A 10602-nucleotide genomic window follows, 5' to 3' on the forward strand; every position below is an offset into this window, starting at 1 on the left:
GGACTTAAAATAGAAAAGAACTGAATGATGACCAGCCACAGGGACCAAGGCCACTCACTGCCTTACAGTATATGGTTAAGACTAGTAGGATTATCACATCCTGGAAACTCTCTGGTGAAATAGGAACAGTCATTTTTCTTCCATGTACAATTAACCAACATCCTTCTGGTCTTAAGCTCACAGGTTTAAAGATGGAAGGGACCTTAGATATTACCTAGTTCAACCCTTTCATTTTGCAGATGGGGAAATGAGGGCTCTGAAAAATTACTTGCACAATATCACACAGGTAATAAATAGCAGAACCAGGATTCGAATCTAGATCCTTGAAATTCAGGGCTCTTTCCAAGGTGTTTATGGTCTTCAGCTATGGGCAAACCCTTCAGTAATTCTCCTCCAAGTTGCTGACCCATATGGGATGGTGCCCCTCCCCACTTTGGGAGGCACCTTGGTGAATTCTTTCCAAACTGTTACAGGGGGCTCCCAGATGCTACACCACAGTTCTTGAAAGAATGAGCCAAATGTCTGTTTAGGAGAAATGGAACTGAGCACTGGTAGAACATGCCAGTCCACGGCCCCTCCCAGTAGTCTACCAACCCGTGCCCATATGAAAAAGAAAGCTCACTTACTGGTTCCTGTGCTTGAAGCCACTGATGTGCGCCTGGTACTGCTCTATGGAATTCAGCATGATTTTGCAAGTGTTGCAGGGATAGCCCCATCCAGCTGAAACAGACAGTAATGTTAAAGCACATTATGATTCCATCACTTAGGGCCTGTGGCTGAAATGAGCAGGATAGTTCATAAATGGGTAAGAACCCATTAAATATTTTTGAGTAATAAGCACAACGGATGACATCCATGGTCCCTTTTAATTTTTAAATCCCCCTTTCCACCTCACTCTTATCCCCAAACACTTCAGTTCTGACTGATGGATATGGAGAGCAGGACCAAGCCAAATACTAACATTGTGGCAGTTTTACATCAGGGGTGTTAAGGACTTTAGAGAACATTTATTCTAATCTCTCTATTTGATAGATGGAGCAACTAAGCATCAGAGTTAAAGTGATCTAACTAATGTTACACAACTTATGATTTCAAGCAGGACTCAAACCCAGGTCTCTTTCTACTCAAAGGAAAACTTCTTTAAGAGTCAGCTTTAGGCTCTCACAATGTACCATTCTAAGTGTTCTAGCTGGTGAAACCCTTCAATCAAATTAATCTCTAAAAGGTGCTATTCTTCTTGGGCTTATAATAATAGTAATTAACAAAGATGATTTTTTTTAAAAAGATGATTATTTTGACAACCCAATCTATCTTCCCAAGGGCTTGGAGAGAGCCTGCTTTATAGCCAGGCTCGCTCCAGATTTAGAGTGGTCTTTCTTGGCATGGTATAACAGAAAGAGTTCTGGCTTAAGAAGCCAGAGACCAAAGGGGTCCAGGATTTGCCAATGACTTACAGTATAACCATAAACTAGTTCCTTTTATTGGCCTCAGTTAAATGAGGGGGTTGTATTAGAGGACAGCTAAAAGGTCCTTCCAGCTCTAACATTCTATATTGTAAAGTTCTTTCTAGCTCTGACACTGCATGTTCTATGTGCAGAGGATTCTTCTGGCTCTACTACTCTATACTCTAAGGTCTGTTCTAATTAAGGTTCTTTTAAGTTCTTATATTTCCTGTTGTAATATGTCTTCCTACTCTGACAGTCCATGTTCTAAGGTCCTTTAGACACTGCATAATTTTATGAATTGTTCAGCACTCCATCCTCATTATTTCACAACACTTTGTACAACACTGCCATCTCAAAGAGTTATGTGGCAGTGGCAGGTACTTTTTTTTTAGGCACTTATTGAAAGAACATTGGATTAGGAATCCATTTTAAGTCTAGATACATAGAAAATTAATGTCTTCCACTAAAATGTTTTGGCGGTTTTATACCTCCTTTGAGACAAAGTACACTATATATCTACCAAGAGGTAAACTGCTACCCTCAGATGCCAAATTCTCTTAGTCCAAGGCCAGTAGAGACACATCATTTTCCTGAAGGATCAGGTATCATCAACAGCATAACTTGGAACTACCAGCATCTCCAGAAGATTATGGGAGGGGAGATTTCACCCCTCCCTATAGAAGTTGGTTTTATTTTGTACCCTAGCTGTGTACATGCTGCATGAGACATTAAAAAAAGAAGCCAGTTTTCTTTGAGAGCCTGTACTTAGAAGTGCTGTATCTGGTCTACCGAAGACTTGACTATCCAGTGCTTTGGAGGCCAAGCTTCTGTCAAGGGTCCCTCCCAATAAAAGTAGTTGGCAAATGATGCTACGATCAAGGCCATTGTTGATACAGACTGCCCAGCCTTCAGACACAACAGTGCAAGAGCGGAAGCCTCTCCAAAGGCCAAACACAGGCCTATGGGACCTTAGACAAGACACCCAACTTTCCCAACCATGTATCTGATTACCATCGAAACAGATATAATCCTAGCTAGCCCTAGGGATTCAATTCCTATTAAATCTAGATAGTCTCTGAAGTTGAACATGCTTCCAAATTGTGGTTCACTTACTATGTGTGGGACGTCAGGGCTTAGACTGCTTCAGGTCTCAGTGGATTGGACTAGACAGCCTTTAAGATCCACTGAGCCCTACATCTGTGATTCTATTCTGCATGTTAAAGACAGAAGATTCCAAATCCAAATAGTCCCTATTTTCACTTATTTGGAAGGGGTGAGGTCATAGGAGATTGATTGGTCAGGGACCAGGGAGTGGTAGGATGGACCTGGAAGGAAAGTTCCTGGATCCTCAGGATGCACTGTGGCACCATTGTGAGTGAACTGCAGTTGTGAAGCCCACTTCCTCTTCATCCACAAACTCTAGCTGTCAATAGCCAGAGTAGTAGAGAGCCTGCTCCTCAATGTAACCAAGCTTCAGGGGAAAGGCAGTGTCATATAGTATCAAGAATAGTGAATTAGGAGTCATAAGACCAAGGTTCAAGTCTTGGTCCTAGCACTCATTGCCTTGGGCTCATCCTTCCTCTCTCAGATACTGTTTCCTTATTTTGAAATGGGTCCTGCCCTGCCTCCCTCACAGGCCTGCTATATGGATCAGATACATTAAAAAGGCTTTGCAAACTAAAGAGTGCTATATATACATATGCTATACAGTTGTATAGTATTGCTTACTATTATTTATGTGGAGGACTTATATGATGATCTTAAAAGAATTAAACTTTGAGTAACCCAAAGGGCATAGTAAAGGAGACTGCCTTATGTCACCAACAATGACTTACATATGAGAGATGGTGCAAAGGACACCACACACGACTGGAAAAGGAGGTGGGTATTCATGTGCTAAAAGAGAAGAATATAAGAGATGGACAACATGGATCCTGAAGCGGTAACTAAACAATATTAAAAGAACCAGAGGAAAGCCCTACAACATGTTGGATAGATATTTTATGGAGATTTATGGAAATAAGTTTTTAAAAAGATGAGAAGACACAGATGAGTTGAGATCTGCACTGTCAGAGGTAACACTCATGCCAATGATATTAAAGAGCTATTTAAGTACCTAAACACAAAGTAATTCAAATGGTATTAGTAGGAAAGTCAAGGAAAATTGTTGAAGATTTCCTGAAAACTATTTGATACAGACCCTTGATCTCATATAACTTTGTTGAGGACCACAAGCTGAGAAAGAAAGAAAGCCAAGATGAAGCTGGAAGAATGCTGGCATCTACAGGGAGGTAGACAAACATATAATAAAATGGCCAGCAGACTCAGGAGGAATATCTATCAGGTGGTTCCTGGACATTTCTTCCTTCTTTTTTTTGCAAGGCAAGATTTTAGGATCTTGAAGAGTTAGTTGAAGATTTGCTGGAGTTTTGAAAATAGGCATGCCTCCTTTAGGAAAAAGGCTCTCTTCCAGCTATAAGATGATGGTTGCTCAGTGGTCTGGTGTTAAATAAGAATACAAATGACTGGAGAAAGTATATTCATTATTCAACCAAAATTGCTGGCAAAACTGGACAGCTTAGAAAAAAATGGGTTTAGACAAGCATCTAACAAATACTATAGCATATATTAAAAATTCCAAATGAATAAGTAATCTAAATATAAATTCATACCATAAACAAATTAGAAGAGAATGGAAGGTTATATGTTCCACAAATGTGGAGAAAGGAAAAATTATTAACTAGCCATGACATAGATGAAATTATACAAAAAAAATAAGATTAATTCTATCACATAAAAATAAAAGCACAAATAAAAGTAATGCAACTAGAACAAAAAGAAGAGATATAAACTGGGAAAAATATTTGCATTAAACATGTGGAGAGGCATGGTTACAGTAGACAAGGTACTAGATTTGGAGTAAGAAAAACCAAGTTCAAATCCTACCTGTGTGATTTTGGGACTTAACCTTTCTTAGCCTCAGTTTTCTCATTTGAAAACTTAGTGCTGGACTAAGTGGTCCTTAAGGTTCCTTCCAGATCTAAGCCTTTAATCCTATGATTTAATAAAAGCCATCCAACTAAAATCTACAGGGAACTGACACAAATCTAAAAGATCAAGAGCTATTCCCTAATAATTAAAGGATATGAACAATCAATTTTTTGCTAGAAGAAACAAACTCAATCAATATATTAAAATGTTTGAAATTACTAATAACAATAGGAAAGCAAAGTAAAACAACTCTGAGATATCATCTTACACCCAAACTGGCAAAGATGAAAAAATAAAAATTCTAAGTTAGTAGGGCTTTTGGAAAAAAGGAGACTAATCACTGCTGATGAAGTTGTGAACTGGTTTGACTGTTTTGGAGAACAATGTGGAATTGTCTAAGAAAAGACAGGAAATTTTTCATACTGTTAACCTACTAGAAATTTACTAACAGGAAGAGACCTATCTATATAAAACTTCCATGCATCACTATCCGTAAATGGCAAAAAGTTACAAACAAATATGTGGCCAGAAAATCAAGAATGGCTAAATAGATTGCAGCATATGAATGTTATGGAATACTACTGTACCATCAAGAATAATACTAAGAATTTTAAGAAATATGCAAAGACTTATATGATACAGAAAAAAGTTTCAAAAACATAGTAACTACAACTATACAAAAAAGAAGGTAACATTAAATAGAAACAAAATTCAAGTTAAATACAATGGAATACATTGGTGCTACCTTGTTAAGTTACAGCTACAGCTTTCTTTTCAACAAATAGTACTACAAAAGTTTTGTAGTATGTTTACAAAACTGTAAGCTGAAATGCACCATCAGTCACAGTCACTGAGGCTGTTTTACTTAATAGATCTCAGAGAGCATACTTTGTTTTTGGATAGTTTGTGAGTTTCTACTTGCCTACTGTATTAAATAAAAATTTATTAATAAGGAAGTGAAAATGTTAAATTTGTAAAAACTTATAATTCCTAGGGGAAAAAAAGCTAATTTGCTTATGCTAGCAATTCTGTGTTCAGGAAGATCGGTCTTGAAGGGGGAGGACCAAAAAGAAAGTATGAAGCCTAAAGCTGTTTCATGTCCCCGCCCCCCTCACCCCCCCCAATACCTGGTCCTTCTCTGGACCCACCACCAGTTGTGCTCAGGAAGGCCCCTTGTTTTGTGATTAGAACTTGAGCATGGAACCTTGTTTTGGCATCAGCTCACTCAGCAGCAGTGTAGTGGAAAGGGCACTGGAATGGGAGTTAGAAGAACCAGATTCATATCTTGGCCTTCCTCCTGAGTCTCATTTTCTCTCTCCCTCTAAAATGAAAACTTATTGCTCTCTCCCAACTCTAAATCCTATCATTTGACATTTCCCACATGTCTAAGAACAATTGCTTTTCCACTAGGAAGGGAAGGGTGGGGAGAGAAGGCTTTCTAGGTGCGAATGTCCTCATGCAGAATGAAAATGAACACTTACCACAGTCTTCAATAGTCTAATGGGTCTTTCATCTGCCTATGGTTCTCACTACTACTAGCAGAGAAGGTAGAGATGAAGGGATCTGATCTTGATCAGATAAAATAAGGACAATATCAGATGTATTTTACTCCCTTTCTGAAATCTCTAGACTACTGCCTCAGGACCACAGCAAAGGAAGGAGATGGAAGAAGTCCTCAAAATAGTCTCATCACCAGTGAGTCACCAGGTATTGGGGAAGAATTGGGAGGAAGGGTTGCTTTTGACAGAGGTGGGGAGGAATATTGGGTCAACCTGGAGGATCTTGAGCATAAACAATGAGAAAAATGTGAGGCTTATAATGTAACTACCAGATCTCATCCAATCCACCTGGTAGGTCTTCCTTGACCTCCTGCACCATGGATTCTGAAAAGTTCAGGCTCTGTTATGTTCCAGGTGGCCACAGAAGAGCTGCGATACAGAAAGTTCTAAGTCAGAAGAGGCAACTCTCAGCACCTCTACTTGCATAAATGTCTTTCTGTCCCCAACCTGAACTATGACCAGCAGGCCAGAAAAAGCAGCCTGTTAACAGGTTCAGTTCCTTCATCTAGGTGACTCAGCTGGTGGATGAAGTGGTTTAAGTAGACTGCCTAGTGTAGCATAAGAATCTGGGCACCCTTAAGGCAATTTCCAAGAAGGAACAGTAACAGAGTAGGGAAGTCAGTGAAGAGGTACACACACCACCTCGGGACAAGTGGAGTGAGTGTGGATGCTAAGTGGTCGGCTAAAGTTGATCCTTGAGGCTTCTAGCTAGGTTTTGGAGAGCAAACACTATGTTTTATTGAAACAGAAGAATAACCCTTGGAATTTCTGAACATCATTTGCTAAAGGTATCATATAAGGGATCTCTACTCAGGCATAAGGGGGAATAAACATTTTCTGAGGGTCCTTGAAGTTCCAGGGCTTCAGGATTCTCCCCTGAATATGCTTTAGCTTGTCAACATCCTTCTTAAAGAAAACTGGCTCCCAGGAAAAATCAGGATAGGATCCCAGTAAAGATTTAGAACTGGAAAGAACCTTAGAAATCAACTGTTCTAAGACTGCTCATTTTACAGTCAAGGAAACTGAAGCCAAGATAGGTTAAGTAACTTGCCCAATAACTCACAGGGAGGAGTAACAGAGCTGGAATTCAAATCCAAGTCCTATGACTACAAATTAAATGATATTTCCATTACTCTACAATACTGTCCCTTTGCCTGGCCGGGATCCCAAAATAAGATGTCTTCACCTTCTGAAACTGTAATGGGTGAGTCATTGTTCTTGCCATAATGAGCCATCAGCTTGACTTTGGTCTCTTGTTTTCTGTGCTTCTTGCCATCATAGTGCTGCTTGGCCATGCAGGGATTGTTGAAAGTGGCATGGCAGAGCTTGCAGAATTTGTCTGGATCAGATGTGTTACCACTGCCTTCACTCTGACCAGGGGTTGTAGCATCCGTGTGGACTTTTGGTGGACCTATGCACAAGGAGAACACAAAGAAAGACAATGAAAAGTCTCAGGGGTGAGTATGTTTTACATTAACTTAGACAAAAGGAAATGGTGGAACAACTAATTTGGGAATGCCTCTGCAAAAAGTGTTTCCTTTTGCTATAGCAAAAGAGCAAAAGAATGAAAAGGGTTGATGGGACTTGCCAAAGGAATAGGAAGTAATAATGATTAAACCTCTCATTTTGGATTAGAGTTTACTAAGTCAGACATAAACTGAGCTTGGTTCTCTAATATTCTGAAAAAAATCTTTGATTTCACACCTTTACTTATCATTATTCAAATTTCATCTCTTAACTGTGGATATCTATGAAGGCTCTGTCCTGGGTCTTCCCTCTATTCCTCATTTGGTGATCTCATCAGCTCCTACTGATTAAATTACCTCCACACAGATGAATCTTAGATAGAAGATTCAAATCCTTAGATCTAAGGTCTAGTCCTAATCCTCTCCTAAGCTCCAGAATTGTATAACTAATTGTTTCAAAATGGATGTCCTATAAGTACCTCAAAAAACAACAGGTCTAAAACAGAACTCTTTAACTTTCACACCAAATGCAACCTCTTCCAAACCTCTCTTTTTCTGCAGAGGGGATCACCAGCCTTCTAGGTCACCAAGGTTCATGACCCTTGAGTCATCTTTGATTCTTAATTTCCCCTAATTGCATGCTCCTTATCTAAACATTTGCCAAGTCTTTGTCAATATTCTTCCATAGCATTTTTACCATACATCCCCTTCTCTCCACTCACATGGTAACAATCCTAGTTCCAGTCCTCATCACCTCATCACCGACCTAGACTATAGCAACAACTTTTTCATTGGTTTCTTTGCCTACATTCCCTCCCCTCTCTAATTCATACTCCAAATAGCTGCCAAAATGATATTCCTGGGCACGGAGCCAAGATGGCAGAGTGAAAGCAGTGATTTGCTTAAGCTCTCCCCCAAACCCCTCCAAATACCTGTAAAAAATGACTAAACAAATTCTAGAGCAGCAGAACCCCCCAAAAGACAGAATGAAACAAATTTCCAGCCCAAGACAACCTGGTTGGTTTATAGGAAAGGTCTGTTGCACTAAGTTGAGAGAGGAGCACAATTCAGCGTGGGCCACACAGTGAAGACAAGGACAGAGCAAACCCAGAGCAGGCCTCAGTGGACTGAATCACAGGCAGCTGTGCTGGTTTCCAGATTTCTCAACCCACAAATGCCAAAGACAACCTAGAAGGTCAGTGGGAAAGGTCTGTTGGACCTGGGTGAGAGAGGAGTGTGGTCCAGCCCTGGACCTAACACAGCCCTGGGGTAGCAGCCACAGGAGCAGCAGTTGCTTCCAGAGATCTCAGCCCACACATAGTATGGGGATACAGCGGCTGATCAGAGGGGGATTGCAGGGATCTCTTTTCTGGTGCTGAGGCAGGATTCTCTTGCTTTGCCATGCTTGGATCTGGGTGCCAGTCCTGGGGCGAGGAGAAGTGCTGGCATGGTGGAGCTTGTAGACGTGATAGAGAGGGAATCTTCCTCACAGTTCCAAAGCAGAAAAGAGTGCTTGTGGTCACTCATAGAGCAGAGCACAGGCCAGGAAAGGAATAAACACCTCTCCTTTGAACATACCACTTTGGAAAAACTGAAAATTTACAGGTCCCTAGAAGTAGCTTTGAAAACAGCTGCACAAAACCCCTGAAGCTTGGGATAGTACATTCTCCACACTGGAAGCAGAGCCCTACCTTAGCAAAGAGTTAAAAAGTCAAGTAATTGGCTGGGAACATGAACAAACAGCTCAAAAAAAGTCAGACTATAGAATCTTACTTTGGTGACAAAGAAGATCAAAACATACAACCAGAAGAAGACAAGAAAATCAAAGCTCCTACATCCAAAACCTCCAAGAAAAATATGAATTGGTCCCAGGCCATGGAAGAGCTCAAAAAGGATTTTGAAAACCAAGCAAGATAAGTAAAGGAAAAACTGGGAAGAGAAATGAGAGTGATGCAAGAAAATCATGAAAAATGATTCAACAGCTTGCTAAAGGAGACCCCCAAAAAATGGAAGAAAATAACATCCAAATGGCAAAAGAGGTCCAAAAAGCCAATGAGGAGAAGAATGCCTTAAAAAGCAGAAATGGTCAAATGGAAAAAGAAGTCCAAAAGCTCACTGAAGAAAATAATTACTTTAAAATTAGAAAGGAGGGGCAGCTAGGTAGTACAGTGGATAGAGCACTGGCCCTGGAGTCAGGAGGATCTGAGTTGAAATCCAGCCTCAGACACATAACACTCACTACTACCTGTGTGACTCTGGCAAGTCACTTAACCCCAACTGCCTCACCAAAAAAAAAAAAAAAAATTTAGAATGGAGCAAATGGAAGCTAATGACTCTATGAGAAATCAAGAAATCATAAAACAAAACCAAAAGAATGAAAAAATGGAAGACAATGTGAAATATTTCACTGGAAAAACAACTGAACTGGAAAGTGGATCCAGGAGAGAGAATTTAAAAATTATTGGACTACCTGAAAACCATGATCAAAAAAAGAGCCTAGACATCATCTTCCAAAAAACTTATTAAGGAAAAACTGCTCTGATATTCTAGAACCAGAGGGTAAATGGAAATTGGAAGAATCCAACGATCACCTCCTGAAAGAGATCCCCAAAGGAAAACTCCTAGGCATACTATAGCTAAATTCTAGAGTTCCCAGATCAAGGAGAAAATATTGCAAGCAGTCAGAAAGAAACAATCCAAGTATTGTGGAAACACAATCAGGATAACATAAGATTTAGCAGCTTCTACATTAAGGGACTGAGGCTTGGAATATGATATTCTGGAGGTCAAAGGACTTAGGATTAAAATCAAGAATCACCTACCTAGCAAAATTGAGTATAATCCTTCAGGGGAAAAAATGGACATTTAATGAAAGAAAGGACTTTCCAGCATTCTTGATGAAAAGACCAGAGCTGAATAGAAAATTTGACTTTCAAATACAAGACTCAAGAGAAGCACAAAAAGGTAAACAGGAAAGAGAAATCATAAGGGACTTATTAAAGTTGAATTGTCTATATTCCTACACGGAAAGATGATATTTGTAACTCATGAGACCTTTCTCAGTATTAGGGTAGTTGGAGGGAATATATATATATATATATATACAGAGAGAGAGAGAGAGAGAGAGAGAGAGAGAGAGAG

At 39.8% G+C, this 10602-nt stretch overlaps 1 protein-coding gene across 1 annotated transcript in view; it reads right to left on the reverse strand.

Moving 5' to 3' along the window:
* ZNF346 (zinc finger protein 346) overlaps positions 1–10602 on the reverse strand; it is a 35039-nt gene that overhangs the window by 7868 nt on the left and 16569 nt on the right. Inside the window, exons 5-6 of the mRNA XM_027867156.1 lie at positions 7182–7406; positions 627–720 (exon numbers count right to left, since the gene is read on the reverse strand). Coding sequence (XP_027722957.1) covers positions 627–720; positions 7182–7406 — 319 coding nt within the window. The remainder of the gene's footprint in view (positions 1–626; positions 721–7181; positions 7407–10602) is intronic.

This window comes from Vombatus ursinus, unplaced genomic scaffold (genome assembly GCF_900497805.2).
Source record: "Vombatus ursinus unplaced genomic scaffold, bare-nosed wombat genome assembly UNPS02014785.1, whole genome shotgun sequence".
Lineage (NCBI taxonomy): Eukaryota > Metazoa > Chordata > Mammalia > Diprotodontia > Vombatidae > Vombatus > Vombatus ursinus.